Source organism: Oncorhynchus masou, chromosome 22 (assembly GCF_036934945.1).
Source record: "Oncorhynchus masou masou isolate Uvic2021 chromosome 22, UVic_Omas_1.1, whole genome shotgun sequence".
Classification (NCBI taxonomy): domain Eukaryota; kingdom Metazoa; phylum Chordata; class Actinopteri; order Salmoniformes; family Salmonidae; genus Oncorhynchus; species Oncorhynchus masou.
Window position 1 is genome coordinate 46,972,880 of NC_088233.1, and position 18,903 is coordinate 46,991,782.

Sequence of the window (18,903 nt, forward strand, 5' to 3'; positions counted from 1 at the left end):
CCCTCTCTCTCTCGCGCTGTTTCTCTCTCTCTCTCTCTCTCTCTCTCTCTCTCTCGCTCTCTGTCACGCCCAGACCTATTTGGTTTGGTTGGGGTGTGATTTGGGGTGGGTATTCTATGTTCTATTATTTGTATTTCTATGTCTGGCCGGGTAGGGTTCTTAATCAGGGACAGCTGTCTATCGTTGTCTCTGATTGAGAACCATACTTAGGTGGCCCTTTGTCCCACCTGTCTTTGTGGGAAGTTGACTTTGTTTATGGCACATAGCTTTTAGCGTCACGGTTTGCTTTGTAGTGTTTATTGTTTTGTTCGGGCGTCTTTTCTAATAAAAAGAAAATGTACGCTCACCACGCTGCGCCTTGGTCCTCTTCTTTCAACGGCCGTGACACTCTCTCTCCCCCTCTCTTTCTCTTCTCCAACCTTTTATATGTCTTTCCTTCTCTGTTATTCCTATGTAACACCTGCAGTGTTAGAACAGCAGTATATTAGTGTAGTGCTGCAGCCTGCAGGCTGGCGAAGGTGAGGGACTGAGCTGGTTCGTATGCTGCAGTAGGTCGACTCCAGAGGTTATTAACCTCTAACAATGCAGTAATCATGCAGATACTGTAGTACTGTCTCTGTACCAGGGTTGGGCTCAAATCAGAATTTTGCAATTGACTCCCATTCAACTCATGGCTTGAAATTCTAATTGAATTGGCCACACCCCACAGGATGTAGAATTGGAATTTGAGTGACAGGAAGTAGAATTTCAATTATACAACACATTTTCCAAAAAGTAGTAGCATTAGTCACGTAAACACAGAAATAAACAAATGGCACATTGGATTCCTAGTTTTAAAAATAAGTGGTGCTTTTTTTACAGAGGAGACAAAGTTAAATAAATTACTACCATAAACGTTACATACAAATCTGAGTAGTATTCAATTCAAAGAAATTCCACTCAGTCATAGAACATCAGTTTCATTGAAACTGACAGGTCACTCTTCCAGATACCAAAGGATATATCACTTTTAACCTTCATGCTTAGATTAGCCAATTATATTTCCACCAACCATTTCATTTGTTTAGCTTCTTTTAGAAGACCTCAGGGTCAACTTGACGGTTCAACTAATGCATTCTGGGAAATGTTGTATTTTCCCAATATTGAACAAAATGTAAGTGATTAATTAAATATAATAACTTAGTATATTTGTATACAGGTTTTGTTTTCCTTAATAATTAATTTTAAGATTTTTGTCCTGAAAATTAATTGTTTCAACAACATTTTATATTCATGTATATAACGACATGTTTTATGTACAATATGAATATTTATATAGACTTCACCTAATATGGAATAGAATAGGCATTTGAATTTCAGTGAATTAAATTACATTTCCTTTCATTCAAATTTGAATTCCAATTCTGTATTCTGCTTACTACTTCAATTCAAATTCAATTCAAATTGAAGATTTGAATTGGAATGTGAGGCATTCTCAGAAGAAGGAAGGTGGTCTAAGGGTGAAAGTGAAGATTTATATCTTCTTGAATTGTCTTGAATTAGTGTCTCAGTAGGGAGTGTCTCAGTAGGGGTTAGGGTGGAGGCCCTGTTGACCTTTAACACACACACACACACACACACACACACACACACACACACATGTATCCTGTAGAGTATCAGGCTGGGCTTCAGATAGAATCAGTGGACTCTGAATGGTTCAGGTGACCGCTTTATTGGAGGTTGTGTTGAAACACAGAGTAGACGCTCAGGTTGAGATGCTATCGCCGCTCTCTTGGCTCACTGAACACGCACGAGGAAAAAGACTGGTGACAACAGTGTAAAAGAGGTGTTATGCATGTTTTGTAGATGTGTTATAAACATGTCACAGGGGTCTTTTTTTAAAAAGGGATACTTCGGGATTTTTGGCAGCAATGCCCTTTATCTACTTCCCCAGAGTCAGGTGAACTCGTGGATACCATTCGTATGTCTCTGTGTCCAGTATGAAGGAAGTTCGAGGTAGTTTCGCGAGCCAATGCTAACTAGCGTTAGCTAGCAGATACCCATAGACTTCCAGTCGTTGTGCTAATGCTAGTTAGCAATTTCGCTAGCGCTAGTAAGCAACTTCCTTCAAACAGCACACAGAGTTCTTGAAATGTTCCGTATTGACTGACCTTCATGTCTTAAAGTAATGATGGACTGTCGTTTCTCTTCTTATTTGAGCTGTTCTTGCCATAATATGGACTTGGTCTTTTACCAAATATGGCTATCTTCTGTATACCTCCTCTACCTTGTCACAACACAACTGATTGGCTCAAACACATTAAGAAGGATAGAAATTGCCCAAATTAACTTTTAACAAGGCACACCTGTTAATTTAAATGAATTCCATGTGACTACTTCTGAAGCTGGTTGAGCAAAGCTGTCGTCACAGCAAAGGATGGCTACTTTGAAGAATCTCAAATATAAAATATATTTGGATTTGTTTAACACTTTTTTGGTTCCTACATGATTCCATATGTGTTATTTCATAGTTTTGATGTCTTCACTATTATTCTACAATGTAGAACATGGTACAAATAAAGAAAAACACTTGACTGAGTAGGTGTGTCCAAACCTTTGACTGGTACTGTATATATATATACACACAGTATATATGGCTCAGTCTGGCTGTACCCATACCAGCCGTCTGTGTGTCTGTCTGACCTTGGCCTGCCTCAGTCACGTGTGTATGTGGTTGTTGGCCCATACATTCTGAGAAGGCTAATGTGTAACGGTAAGCACAAACACACACTGTCACACACTGAGGCATGCACACAAACACACAATAGTACAGAGTAATACACTCTCAAATACTCACACTCGTCCACTGCATTGCTAGAACTGTGTACCGTCCACAGTATCAGCATGTGTGGGTACCATGCCCCCTAACACTGTGAGGCTCAGTGAACAGTGTTCCTGTGCAGTTTTGCCCAGCATCTACAGTATAGTGCCGCCTTTATGCTATCTGAAGGATGGAGGGAGTGCATGAAAACAACAAGAAGAAAAGGGTTATTCTAGTTTCTTTTTCTCCTCCCTTCTCCCGCTCTCTCTCGCTTCCATCTCTTTCTCATTGGCTCACTCTTTTTTCCATCTCTTTTCTCAGCCATCTTCACCTCCCATTTCTTCTCGCTCTGCTCTCTTCTCTCCTCCTTCTTCTTCTCTCTCTCTCTCTCTCTCTCTCTCTCTCTCTCCTGTCTGCCTCCCCTCTCTCTCCTGGTGCTGTCAAGCGGTTGTTTAGTGATGCGGTGTTTCCGAGCCGCAGTAGGCTAGGCGCTGGCTGCTGGTCATGTGACCCAAACTTGCCTGACAACATGGAGAAGGAGCCTGGCTGGCGTGTCTTGCACACACAACCACAAGCGCATAGACAAAAACACAGGCGCATGCTCGCCTCTCCTCCTCTCTGACAAACACATTGTGACAAAGCATATACAGCATGCTGACGCACTGAAGAGGGCTTGCGCTGTCCACTTTCAACCGTGCATTTGGATTCTGAGTTTTGTTTTTGACAGATAGGACTTGTATAATTCTATTGCCATTATTTACTGTTACATCGTCAATTCATGGTTATCAATGCGAAACACCACACAATTTTTAAACTCTGTGTCCACGTTGTGTAATATTTTGCTATGTTCGCACATTTTGTTCCAGTAACCCTACCACCCGCCAAATTTTTTTCCTCATCAATTTACATGCAATAGCCCATAATGACAAAGCCAAAAAAGTTTGTTCTAAATGTTTGGAAATTAATCAAATAAAAAAAACAGAAGTATAAGTATTCAGACCCTTTGCTATGAGACTCGAAATTGAGCCCAGATGCATCCATCGATCATTCCATCGATCATCCTTCAGATGTTTCTACAACTTGATTGGAGTCGACCTGTAGTAAAATCACCTGATTGGACATGATTTGGAAAGACACACACTTGTCTATATAAGGTCCCACAGTTGACAGTGCATGTCAGAGCAAAGACCAAGCCATGAGGTCGAAGGAATTGTCCGTAGAGCTTCGAGACAGGATTGTGTCGAGGCACAGATCTGGGGAAGGGTAACACAAATATTCTGCAGCATTGAAGGTCCCCAAGAACACAGTGGCCTCCATCATTCTAAATGGAAGAAGTTTGAAACCACCAAGACTCTTCCTAGAGTCCAGGCCAAACTGAGCCATCAGGGGAGAAGGGCCTTGGTCAGGGAGGTGACCAAGAACCCGATGGCCACTCTTACAGAGCTCCAGTTCTTCTGCGGAGATGAGAGAACCTTCCAGAAGGATAACCATCTCTGCAGCACTCCACCAATCAGGCCTTTATGGTAGAGTGGTCAGACAGTATCCACTCCTCAGTAGAAGGCACATGACAGCCCACTTGGGGTTTGCCAAAAGGCACCAGAAGGACTCAGACCATGAGAAACAAGATTTATCTGATCTGATGAAACCAAGATTGACCTCTTTGGCCTGAAAACCAAGTTTCACATCTCGAGGAAAGCTGGCACCATCCCTACGGTGAAGCATGGTGGTGGAAGCATCATGCTGTGGGGATGTTTTTCACCGGCAAGGACTGGGAGACTAGTCAGGATTGAGGGAAAGATGAACAGGGTAAAGTACAGATCCTTGATGAAAACCTGTTCCAGCGCGCTCAGTACCTCATTCTGGGGGCGAAGGTTCACCTTCCAACAGGACCACGACCCTAAGCACACAGCCAAGACAACGCAGGAGTGGCAAGTCTCTGAATGTCCTTGAGTGGCCCACCCCGGGCCTGGACTGGAGACCGATCTGACATCTCTGGAGAGACCTGAAAATAGCTTTGCAGCGATGCTCCCCATCCAACCTGATAGAGTTTGAAATGATCTGCAAAGAAGAATGGAGAATCTCCCCAAATACAGGTGTGCTTGTAGCATCATACCCAAGAAGACTCTGGGCTGTAATCGCTGCCAAAGGTGCTTCAACAAAGTACTCAGTAAAGGGTCTGAATACTTATGTAAATGTCGTACTTCAGGTGTTTTATAAATATATTTGCCAAAATTGATTTAAAAAAACTGTTTTTGCTTTGTCATTATGGGGTATTATTGTGTGGAGATTGATGAGGGGGGAAAACAATTGTAATCAATTTTAGAATAAGACTGTAACGTAACAAAATGTGGAAAAAGTCAAGGGGTCTGAATACTTTCCGAATGCTCTGTAAATGTATAGGTAAGTTTGTTAGGGGCATTTTTCCCTCCAGATGCACAAAAGCAGTACGCCTCTGTCTTTGAAAGTACAGATGTAGGATCTTAATTTGATCACTCTTTTGGTGCTGAAAATGTTCCTGCATAGTAGGAAATACACATTTTGTAGTGTATTCAAGGTTTAAAAGGTTAGTCCTGACTTGGTTAGTCCTGACGAGAAATGTATCAACCCGTACAAAAAAATGAACATAAATGTTGCTTTACTGCAAACAGCATTTCTGTGGTCTTTTTTTATCTGTGCAACATGGTCATGTTTTACTCATTCGTTACGAGACCTTCAAACCTGCGTCCATTAATACTGCCATACCTCCATTGATCTCTGACGTCTTCTTCCCCATTCGTGTTTCTGCAGGTTGAGATGGGCAGGAAACAGGAAGTGGTGATGTACGACCAGAGTTCCAAAGAGGTGGGGCAACTATCCAAAGACTGCTTTGTCCACATCCTACTGGGCAAGCTGGAGGGCACCTTCCACCGAGTCTCTCTGCTCACCGGTAGGCCCTTACTGTGTGTGTGTGTGTGTGTGTGTGTGTGTGTGTGTGTGTGTGTGTGTGTGTGTGTGTGTGTGTGATAATAGAAACCACCATCCTGGAGTTGGTGTTTACGAGCAAATGACGCCATGGTGTTTCACAACAGACCTTCACAGCTGATCTCAAGTCAGTTCCTGTGTGAATGTTAAGATGTGTCCTGCATTGAACAAGTAGGTATTTCACTGTTGGGATCAGCTATTGCTTTCTCAAGAGAAAATCATGCAAACATTTAAGAACTGTGTGCTACTTATTCTGTCATCTATAAAATGTCTTGCGCAACCAAATTAGTTTGTAACTTTGTAAAGTGTTATTTTGCAATTCTACCCCTGTAAAAGTAATTGGCCTGATGACGCACAGTGGAGGACTGTCTGATTTAAAAAAAATCTCATTTCCGTTCACGTTCCCTCACCTCGCCGCCTGTCCTCGATTACCTTTGACCTTTTTCAAAAGGAATCGAGAGAGGACGGAGGAGAGAGAACAGGAGTTGAGCAAATCCAATTGAGAGAAGGCCTAGATCTCTGCAGCTGCTTTGAGTGGAGCAGAGTGCCATGTGTCTATTTGGGCAGCAGGTGTCACTAGTGAACATCATGTGTAATAGTGTCCATCGTCCATCATGATCCACAAACATACTTTTTCACTCTTAAGGAGGAAGTGAGGGAGGAAGGAAGGAATTAGGAAAGGAAGAATGAAGAAAATAAGCAATACTGAGTAATTGTGGACACCAATGAGTTTTGTGGTACAGGCCTCTCCAAAGAACCCCCCCCAACCTCACGTCCACACTACACACACCAAACACTTCTCTCTCCTAGCCCTTTAAAATTGGGGATTAAGCTTAAGTTAAACTAATACCTGTCTATCAAATCAGCCAGTCTTTTTACCTTTTTTTGGGGGGGGTAGCCATTCTTATCAACCAGTCTTATTTACCATACTTAACAGCTTGTCATATTGGCTGCTAAGCACCCTCAAAGTTAGATTGGAGACCTGACGTGTGTATTAGCTGGCTCTGCAGAGGCTTAATAACTTCTCAGTATGGGACTGCAGAGCTGCGGAGAGACAGTGGCAGTAAGCACACAGAGGCTTATGCGCGCACACACACACACACACACACACATGGATACAGAGACGCACAAACGCACATAGACACACACAGGGAGGCTTATGACCATGGCTCAAATGTGTCAAATGAATAATCTTCCTCACTCAGGCTTGGGAGAGAGACTGTGTGTGTGTGTGTGTGTGTGTGTAAAGATGTGTCCTACTCCTGTAAATCTCCAATAGCATAGTTAGATTACACTTTCCATGAGTCATTCATAGAGGTTCACTCTACCTTAATGTACTTAAGATCCCCAATTTGTCACACACACACACGTACCATGTAAGCCTGAAGAAGAAAGATCCCCCTGTCAGCGGTTCTCTCTCTCTCACATTTCTTCCATTTCTGTCCCCTTCTCTGCTGTTTCCACGACAACAGCGGAAGAGAATATCCTGTCGGATATGATTCAGCCAATGAGAATGACTGTTGCTGTGTAGTGTCGGTTGCTGTGTAGTGATGCCACTTCGTGTTGAGAAAGAGAGAGAGAGCGAGAGAGAGAGAGACGAGCTCCCCTGCTGTTCTGAGGTCGGCAGCGCCGGCCTGTTGGCAGCCAGTCGTCATGGCAGGGCGGCAGGATGTGCCCGGGTCAAAAGTCAATCTGGTCACACGTCTTATGGCATTGGCTCGAGCATCTGGTCACGCGTGTGTTTCTGCCCGTTTTCCACTTCATTCTGTTTCTTCAGACCTTTAGTTAACAAAGTTCATGTATTTTCTCTGTCCACCGTCCCTATTCCCCGGATTCATTTAGCAGTTCTTGTAGTTTAATTGGCTCAGAATACCCGGGGAATCACCCCTCCTCAACCCCATTTCTTTCCCTTTTTTCCTCACTTCCCTGCTCCCCCCGTCATTAACAGCGCCGATGACCTCATGATCTAAGCCGACTGCTTGGTGTGGCCCTCTCGACTCACACACATGCACACACAGCTATGCACAAGTGCTCCGAGCATCAAGAGGAGAGGATGGAGGGATGGAGGGAGGGAGGGAGAGAAGCGGAGGAGGGGAGGCTAGGATAGAGGGATGAAAAGAAGCCTTAAATGGGATAGACAGAGTGAATACAGGAATAATTACAGCAGCTTGGTCTCGCTGTCTGGGGGAGAGAGGATTTACTGCCTAAACGGTTATGTACACACAGGCATGCTAAATGAAGGATTAGAACACACACGCGTGCTGCTAAACACACACACACACACACACACACAGAGAGATACGCAAAACCCACACACACACACACATCCAGAAGTAGCCTGTGCTATAGTGTTGATGCCGCCAAAACACCAAATGGTAATGCTCTTTTAATACATTCTGAGGCCCTACTCAGGCTTGTCATAACAGAATAGTTCATAACAGCTTGGGACTTTATGGAGCCCATAGGAGGTGGTGTTTGGGAGGGCGGGAAACCGCGAATGGTGCTTTAAGTGCAGACGTAGAAGTCAAATCAATCAATGGATCTACTCTATGCTGTAAGTGCTTCCTTCCCTATGTTGCGGATGATGTCACGAATGTCATGTGAGGTCCAGTCCCCATAGGGTTGTTTTTTACTCACTAAGAAGATTACGTGTATGGCCAGATGACTCTTCACAGTATTTGTGTTTCAAATGTGTGTGTGTGCGTGCATGCTCTCGTGTGTGTGTGTGAGAACCATGCTTGAGCGAGGAAAGATTAGCATCCACAGAACGCAGGCAGTGCCAGACACACATCCAGAGCCAGTCCAGTCCCCAGTGGGTTGAGGTCCCCAGCCTGTTTGTTTCTCACGTTGGCTATACTGAGAACAGAGTGCACTGGAGCATAGCTCTTATCCTGATGTTGTTATGAGAGAGGGAGGGGGGGGGGGGGGTGTTTGTATGCGCAACGAGAGATTAAACGATCGAGGAAAGAGAAAGAGATACAAATGTTGAGAAATGCACCCTCTGGAGATGAGTGTGTGAAGAGAGAGCGAGGACAGGAGAAAATGGCGAGAGAACGAAGCAGAGGTCCAGCTGTCAGGTGTGCAAGCTCTGCAGATGTGGAGAGTGGGTAAGGAATGGAGAGGACGGAGAGAGAGAGAGAGAGAGAGAGGCAGACGTATAGGTACGGAGAGAGAGAAAGGTAGAGAGAGACTGAGGTGTGTGTGTGTGTGTGTGTGTGTGTGTGTGTGTGTGTGTGTGTGTGTGTGTGTGTGTGTGTGTGTGTGTGCGGGGTCTACAGATGTGCAGTGACTGTTCCTAATCTCTCCTAGTGCCATCTGCCAGTGTTTTTTCCCCCCCAGGATTACTAAAGCCACATACCATTGGGCCGCACGCCCACACAGACACAGACACAGACACAGAGACCGACAGAGAGAGAGAGATAAAGCGAGTGAGAAAGAGCAGGTGCCTAGATGCCGTACACTGGCGACGAGGATGGAATGGAAAAGAGATTGTGATCATCAAATCTGTGTGCTGCATGCCAGATCCATCCAAAGTGCTTTACATTGTGTGTGATCATTACTCCACACCCACCAATTTGTATCATCAGAGAGGAAGTGGCGAAACGAGAGGCTTTACTCTGCCCAAAATCTGGCCACGAATATAAGCCCACGAACTGTATGGAGGTCAACTAGTGTCGAATTTGGTCCCCAATATATATTTTTGCTTATTTACTTCGTGAGGCTTATTTGAACGAATATACATTTTCACGTTGGTTTCGTGAGTTGGTTTGAATGCACTGATACAAGTGGACGCACATGGCATTTCTACAACTTTGGAAAAGTTGGGAGCAAGCAGCCAATGAAGAAGTAGAAAATTGACTACTTTAAAATGGTTTCACAGATGCTATAACGGTACAGATACAAAGATAATTATTCTATATATCTCTATGCCCTGTTGTTCAGCCGTGTATCTGCCCTCTCATTGGCTAGAGTGGTCCCATCTGCCTTCCAAGGACATGTATTTAAGGACATGTATTTCCATTGTTAGAGCGGTCTCTTGACTATCTTGTCAATAATAGAGAATATTTGGTAGCACCGACATCAGGGATACACAGCAGCCATTTTGTGCCAGATATTAGGTAATGAAAGATACCGCTTACACACACAGAAGCCGCAGTGTGAGGGCCTCTAGGCTTTGATGAGATCAGGTTTGGGTGTAACTGCACAGTCTACAGTACAAAGGTCAATCCAGTTGTGCTGTTATACAACTGGGCGGCGGCCCCTGCGTGTGTGTGTGTATGAGAGAGAGAGAGAGCTGAGGAAGTGAGGTAATCGTAGGAGGCAGACTCTCACAATGCAGCCGTTCAGAGACATTCCAATGCACTACATAAGGAGGTCTGTGTGTGTGCATGTATGTGTTGGTTAGACAGACCTATTGAGGAGGTGAGGTAATTCACCTCCTTCCATCCTGATGAATGACGGTCTGTGTGTAGACGTCATTTTTAATGTCGGACTGGAGCATGACCTGCCTGAGCCCTCTCAGAATGAAAGCTTTATGTTTCTCTTTCGTTCCCAGTACTGGGTGGTAATCTCTGTGGCTATACACGGCCTGAGGAGCAGAATAACGTGGCCAAATTTGAGCATTTCTATTCAGCACATGGCTTATGTGGGATTCGAACCCACGACCCTGGTGTTCCACGGACAGTGCTCTAACCCACTGAGCCAATCAAATAATAATCCCAGACCATTTTACTAGCATCAACTGCTCATACTCTGAGTAGAAAGTATTTTTAATTGTGGAAAGCCACTCTTAGCTCCCCTTGTAATACATTGAGCATATTTCCATTTGGCGCATAATTTGCTATTGAATTGCGTAGACATTTTAAATGTTCTCTAACACACTCCCTACATTTTGGAGTACCAAGCTGAACAGCGATTGGATGTGTGTGTGGCCTGAAATGGAGGTATGGGATTGGATTGTTTATGTTCACCGCTGTATTTTGATTGGTCACAGTTGAGGTCATTGAGGTCACAGTGATCTGATGGTTGGCTGCCAGGGATCATGGTCCTGCCCTTTTCTCTCTCTCTCTCTCTCTCTCTCTCTCTCTCTTTCCCTCACCCCTCTCATCCAGCTCTCCTTCCCCTTCTCCCCATTCGCCCCTCCCTCGCTTCCTATCTGCTCCGTATCCATTACGTAACCGGGGACTCTTGGCAGATCAATGATTTCATTGAGAAGGAGCCAGTGGTGACATTAAGAGGTGAACTCACCTTCCCCGAGGGAGGTCTGGCACATTATACTCAATGACCTTCTCCATCTCCCCTGCTCCCTCTCTTCCCACCCCCTTTCTCTGTCTCTCTGTGTCTTTCCCTCTCCTCTCTTCGCTCCCCTTTTCCTCTCCTCTAATGATCCCCTCCTCTTATACCTCTCCTACCCGCTCACTCTCCTCCACCTCCCCTTTCCTCCCTTCCTCTCTTACCTTCATCCGCTCCTCCTTCCAATATTTCTCTTCAGACTCCTGCGGTCGTCACATCTGGCGCCAGTGGCCTGTGTACTCTCACCCCTGGCCCGTAGACACACACACACACACACACACACACACACACACACACACACACACACACACACACACACACACACACACACACACACACACAGACACACCTGACCTCGCCCCAGTCAGCCCCTGCCCGAGGAGCAGAAAGGTCAAACCGATGACCTGTAAAAATGCCAATGACATCACCTCTCTTAAATATGTTCACAATGGCACACTTGCGTGCATGAGTTGCATACTCTATGGCTACAAACAGTCACAAAGACAGACCCAGTAGTTGACATACAATGCAAGGGCACAAATCCTCGCCTGTGTGCGCACACACACCCCAGAGGTCCTGGTTTTCCCAACCGTACCCTGTACGTTTCATGTAACAGTGTTAACAGTGTTGTTTTTCTGCCAGTGTTCTCATCATTCCCCATCTTCCTGGCCTCACATGATGAGCTTGATGTCATCTTCCATTTTCCCCCTCAAAACTGCAGCATGAAAACATGCAGGCCAGCGTGTGTGTGTGTCTGCTGCTGCCAAATGTTTCCAACGTGACGTGGTCTAGCTGTGTTCCTGCTCTCCCTCTTCCCCCTCTTCCTCACACCCCCACTGGCTTAAAGGGGCCACGCACAGGGAGACACACGTAGACACATTCACTTAGAGAAACGGGCAGTAGGCACGCATGCTTTACATTAGATGCATACACATGAACAAACACGGCGGTCACACACTTGGACACACAAACCCTTACGGGCACCCGCCTTCCCGCTCACAGTCTGTTTCTTCGCGCTTTGCTTCAACAGCCATGTGACAATGTGATTTAGACATGCCACTGTTGAACAGACTGCTATACACTCTAAAACATGGACAGTGGCCGAGGCCACGTCGGGGTTGGAGTGCATCTTCAGTGGAAAGTAACAGTAGCAGAATGAGGCTAGACGAACATCTAGCCCTGTTCTACCTTGGCCTGGCCCGGGTCCATTAGATTCCATTCATTCTCTACCACTTTAGTCGCGACTGCGTCATTCCATAGAACAATGGCGGATTCCTGTTTGCCCTCATGCCTGACTTTGATCCACTTTATCTCTGGCATGCCACCAAAACCCCTTCCTTGTTTACTTGGGTGGTTGCCATGGTGTTTATGCAGTAGCCAGCGGATCGTTTTGGTCCCATCTGGAACACACTTCATCCATGGTGGGGATGATTTCAGGCTTGTCTTCCCAGAACTGGTGCATGCCAGAGTGAGTCAGAGTAGCGGCATACTGTACGAGAGACGAGAGAGCATATGGATTTACACCATACGGAGATGAGTGTCTTGGCCAAAAAAGATGTGGGGCATGTAGAAAGGATTGTAACTCACTAGTTCAGTCATAGAGTACTGTATATAGCCCACACACACACACACACACACACACACACACACACACACACACACACACACACACACACTGAGGAACTGGTATTGTAAATACATGTTAAATACACACACTCCCGTTGACCCTCCTGGAATTCGGTTTCCTGATAAAGGCGGGAGATTTTCCATCACCGCGGAAACAGCAGGCTAAATTTGGAGTTCCTGTCAAGCCCAAGGACCCTGGTGAGGAATGCTGCAGTTCGTCATCATTCCTCATGTCCCTCCTCCTTTCTCTCTGTCTCTCTCACACACACACACACACACACACACACACACACACACACACACACACACACACACACACACACACACACACACACACACACACACACACACACACAAATGAACACACACACACACACACACACAGACAAATGAACACACACAGTAGACATAACCATACCCAAACTCACATATACAGTACACACAAAAAACACGCACACTCTTTACGTGTTGATCAATGGAGATGATTTGTTTGGCAATAAAGCCCAAAACTTTGGCGGTGATATCATTTCATGAAACTTTATTTTATTTTATTTTTTTATAACTTTTTATTTCACGTAATATTAACATTCTGTCATAAATGTTCAGAAATGTTACATTTCATGATAAGCATGTTTTCCAATCTCAAGAGAGAAAAAAAATACAGCAGTAAGTGCCTCTTCACCTAAAATCATATTGTAATGAAATGGTGACTGATAACAATGGAGCTCTTTTAGTATTACTTGTACTACCAGTATCAGTCAAAAGTTTAGACACACCAACGCATTCCAGTTTTTTAAAAGTTTTTTAAAACTAATTTCTACATTGTAGATTAATAGTGAAGACATAGAAAACTATGAAATAACACATGGAATCATGTAGTAACCAAAAAAGTGTCAAAGTAGCCACCCTTTGCCTTGATGACAGCTTTGCACACTCTTGGCATTCTCTCAACCAGCTTCATGAGGTAGTCACCTGGAATGCATTTAAATTAACAGGGTTGCCTTGTTAATTTGTGGAATTTATTTCCTTCTTAATGCATTTGAGCCAATCTGTGACATGGTAGGGTGGTATACAGAAGATATCCCTATTTGGTAAAAGACCAAGTCCATATTATGGCAAGAACAGCTCAAATAAGCAAAGAGAAATGTCAGTCCATCATTACTTTAAGACATGAAAGTCAGTCAATCCTGAAAATGTCAAGAACTTTGAAAGTTTCTTTAAGTGCAATCGCAAAAACTGTCAAGCACTATGATGGAACTGGCTCTCATGAGGACCGCCACAGGAAAGGACGACCCAGAGATACCTCTGCTGCAGAGGATACATTCATTAGAGTGAACTGCACCTCAGATTGCAACCCAAATAAATGCTTCACAGAGTTCAAGTGACAGACACATCTCAACATCAACTGTTCAGAGGAGACTGCGTGAATCAGGCCTTCATGGTCAAATTGTTGCAAAGAAACCAGAACTAAAAGATACCAATGATCCAAAACACACCGCCAGGCTGTGTAACAGCTATTTGACCAAAAAGGAGAGTGATGGAGTGCTGCATCAGATGACCTGGCCTCCACAATCACCTTACCACAACCCAATTGAGATGGTTTGGGAGTTGGACCGTGGAGTGAAGAAAGAGGAGTGCTTAGCATATGTGGGAACTCTTTCAAGACTGTTGGAAAAGCATTCCTCATGAAGCTGGTTGAGAGAATGCCAAGAGTGTGCAAAGCTGTCATCAAGGCAAAGGGTGGCTACTTTCAAGAATCTCAAATATGATATATATTTTTATTTGTTTAACACTTTTTTGGTTACTACATAATTCCATATGTGTTATTTCATAGGTTTGATGTCTTCACTATTATTCTACAATGTAGAAAATCGTAGAAATATAGAATAACCCTTGAATGAGTAGGTGTGTCCAAACTTTTGACTGGTACTGTATGGCAGTCTCATTAACACTACTGAACTGGCAGTGTTCAAGCTTAATCTTTATAAGTAGAGTACAACATAACAAATTAATTGGCATGACACCTTTTCCCATATGCGGAGACCAGGTTTTGCATTGTCATGTAATCAGATATTTCTTACAATTACAATCAAATGTAATATACTGCATTTCACTAGACATTTACAAATACATTTGAAAATATATGAACCAAATATATTGATAAATACATGTTAAAATACATTATGTATTTCAGAATGTATTTTGAAACACAAATACATTTTCCAATGCATTTAGCATATATTGTGATATACATTTTACATATACTGTGTGTGTGTATGTGTGTGTGTGTGTACATACAGTGCCTTCGAAAGTATTCGGGCCCCTTGAACTTTGCGACCTTTTGCCACATTTCAGGCTTCAAACATAATGATATAAAACTGTATTTTTTTGTGAAGAATCAACAACAAGTGGGACACAATCATGAAGTGGAACGACATTTATTGGATCTTTCAAACTTTTTTAACAAATCAAAAACTGAAAAATTGGGCGTGCAAAATTATTCAGCCCCCTTAAGTTAATACTTTGTAGCGCCACCCTTTGCTGCGATTACAGCTGTAAGTTGCTTGGGGTATGTCTCTATCAGTTTTGCACATTGAGAGACTGAAATTTTTTCCCATTCCTCCTTGCAAAACAGCTCGAGCTCAGTGAGGTTGGATGGAGAGCATTTGTGAACAGCAGTTTTCAGTTCTTTCCACAGATTCTCGATTGGATTCAGGTCTGGACTTTGACTTGGCCATTCTAACACCTGGATATGTTTATTTTTTAACCATTCCATTGTATATTTTGCTTTATGTTTTGGATCATTGTCTTGTTGGAAGACAAATCTCCGTCCCAGTCTCAGGTCTTTTGCAGACTCCATCAGGTTTTCTTCCAGAATGTTCCTGTATTTGGCTCCATCCATCTTCCCATCAATTTTAACCATCTTCCCTGTCCCTGCTGAAGAAAAGCAGGCCCAAACCATGATGCTGCCACCACCATGTTTGACAGTGGGGATGGTGTGGTCAGGGTGATGAGCTGTGTTGCTTTTACGCCAAACATAACGTTTTGCATTGTTGCCAAAAAGTTCAATTTTGGTTTCATCTGACCAGAGCACCTTCTTCCACATGTTTGGTGTGTCTCCCAGGTGGCTTGTGGCAAACTTTAAATTACACTTTTTATGGATATCTTCAAGAAATGGCTTTCTTCTTGCCACTCTTCCATAAAGGCCAGATTTGTGCAATATACGACTGGTTGTTGTCCTATGGACAGAGTCTCCCACCTCAGCTGTAGATCTCTGCAGTTCATCCAGAGTGATCATGGGCCTCTTGGCTGCATCTCTGATCAGTCTTCTCCTTGTATGAGCTGAAAGTTTAGAGGGACGGCCAGGTCTTGGTAGATTTGCAGTGGTCTGATACTCCTTCCATTTCAATATTATTGCTTGCACAGTGCTCCTTGGGATGTTTAAAGCTTGGGAAATATTTTTGTATCCAAATCCGGCTTTAAACTTCTTCACAGCAGTATCTCAGACCTGCCTGGTATGTTCCTTGTTCTTCATGATGCTCTCTGCGCTTTTAACGGACCTCTGAGACTATCACAGTGCAGGTGCATTTATACGGAGACTTGATTACACACAGGTGGATTGTATTTATCATCATTAGTCATTTAGGTCAACATTGGATCATTCAGAGATCCTCACTGAACTTCTGGAGAGAGTTTGCTGCACTGAAAGTAAAGGGGCTGAATAATTTTGCACGCCCAATTTTTTTTTTGATTTGTTAAAAAGTTTGAAATATCCAATAAATGTCGTTCCACTTCATGATTGTGTCCCACTTGTTGTTGATTCTTCACAAAAAAATACAGTTTTATATCTTTATGTTTGAAGCCTGAAATGTGGCAAAAGGTCGCAAAGTTCAAGGTGGCCGAATACCTTCGCAAGGCACTGTATATATTTGAGTGTGTATGTATATATATATACTAACCGTTCAAAAGTTTGGGGTCACTTAGAAATGTCCTTGTTTTTGAAAGAAAAGCTAAAAAATTGTGTCCATTAAAATAACATCAAATTGATCAGAAATACAGTGTAGACATTGTTAATGTTGTAAATGACTATTGTAGCTGGAAACGGCTGATTTATTTAATGGAATATCTACATAGGCGTACAGAGGCCCATTATCAGCAACCATCACCCCTGTGTTCCAATGGCACGTTGTGTTAGCTCATCCAAGTTTATCATTTTAAAAGGCTAGTTGATCATTAGAAAACCATTTTGCAATTATGTAAGCACAGCTGAAAACTGTTGTCCTGATTAAAGAAGTAATAAAACTGACCTTCTTTAGACTAGTTGAGTATCTGGAGCATCAGCATTTGTGGGTTCGATTACAGGCTCAGAATGGCCAGAAGCAAATAACTTTCTTCTGAAACGCATCAGTCTATGCTTGTTCTGAGAAATGAAGGCTATTCCATGCGAGAAATTGCCAAGAAACTAACTGAAGATTTCGTACAACGCTGTGTACTGCTCCCTTCAAAGAACAGCACAAACTGGCAGCACAACTGAGCAAGAGGATAAGTACATTAGTGTCCAAGTTTGAGAAACAGACGCCTCACAAGTCTCTATGGTGGTGCCACAAACTGGCTCTAACCAGAATAGAAAGAGGAGTGGGAGGCCCCGGTGCACAACTGAGCAAGAGGATAAGTACATTAGTGTCGAGTTTGAGAAACAGACGCCTCACAAGTCTCTATGGGGGTGCCAAAGGGTTCAACCCTCGGGCCGACTCTTTTCTCTGTATACATCAATGATGTCGCTCTTGCTGCTGGTGATTCTCTGATCCACCTCTACGCAGACGACACCATTCTGTATACTTCTGGCCCTTCTTTGGACACTGTGTTAACAACCCTCCAGACGAGCTTCAATGCCATACAACTCTCCTTCCATGGCCTCCAACTGCTCTTAAATGCAAGTAAAACTAAATGCATGCTCTTCAACCGCTGCCCACACCTGCCCGCCCGCCCAGCATCACTACTCTGGACAGTTCTGACTACAAATACCTGGGTGTCTGGTTAGACTGTAAACTCTCCTTCCAGACTCACATTAAGCATCTCCAATCCAAATATAAATCTAATATCGGCTTCCTATTTCGCAAAACAAAGCCTCCTTCACTCATGATGCCAAACATACCCTTGTAAAACTGACTATCCTACCGATCCTTGACTTCGGCAATGTCATTTACAAAATAGCCTCCAACACTCTACTCAGCAAATTGGATGTAGTCTATCACAGTGCCATCCGTTTTGTCACCAAAGCCAGATACACTACCCACCACTGCGACCTGCATGCTCTCGTTGGCTGGCCTTCAGTTAATTTTTGCCGCCAAACCCACTGGCTCCAGGTCATCTATAAGTATTTGCTAGGTAAAGCCACGCCTTATCTCAGCTCACTGGTCACAATAGCAGCACTACCCGTAGCACACGCTCCAGCAGGTATATTTCACTGGTCCCCCCCAAAGCCAATTCTTCCTTTGGCCGCCTTTCCTTCCAGTTCTCTGCTGCCAATGACTGGAACGAACTGCAAAAATCACTGAAGCAGGAGACTCATATCTCCCTCACTAACATTAAGCACCAGCTGTCAGAGCAGCTCACAGATCACTGCACTTGTACATAGCCCATCTGTAAATAGCCTATCCAACTACCTCTTCCCCATACTGTTATTTATTTTGCTCTTTTGCATCCCAGTATCTCTACTTGCACACTCATTTTTTGCACATCTATCACTCTAGTGTTTAATTGCTATACTGTAATTATTTCGCCACTATGGCCTATTTATTGCCTCACCTCCCTTATCCTATCTTATTTGCACACACTGTATATAGACCTTTTTCTATTGTATCATTGACTGTATGTTTGTTTATTCCATGTGTAACTCTGTTGTTTGTGTTGCACTGCTTTGCTTTATCTTGGCCAGTTCGCAGTTGTAAATGAGAACTTGTTCTCAACTAGCCTACTTGGTTAAATAAAGGTGAAATAACATTTAAAAAAACAAGTCCTCAACTGGCAGCTTCATTAAATAGTACCGGCAAAACACCAGTCTCAACATCAACAGTGAAGAGGCGACCTCGGGATGCTGGCCTTCGAGGGAGAGTTCCTCTGTCCAGTGTCTGTGTTCTTTTGCCCATCTTAATCTTTTATTTTTATTGGCCAGTCGGAGATATGGCTTTTTCTTTGCAACTCTGCCGAGAAGAGACATTTTC

At 43.7% G+C, this 18,903-nt stretch overlaps 1 protein-coding gene across 2 annotated transcripts in view; it reads left to right on the top strand.

Moving 5' to 3' along the window:
• LOC135509581 (dual specificity protein phosphatase 8-like) overlaps positions 1-18,903 on the top strand; it is a 68,262-nt gene that overhangs the window by 18,298 nt on the left and 31,061 nt on the right. For both annotated transcript variants that reach the window (XM_064930352.1, XM_064930353.1), the window contains exon 3: positions 5,588-5,726. In XM_064930352.1, the coding sequence (XP_064786424.1) occupies positions 5,588-5,726 (139 nt within the window). The remainder of the gene's footprint in view (positions 1-5,587; positions 5,727-18,903) is intronic.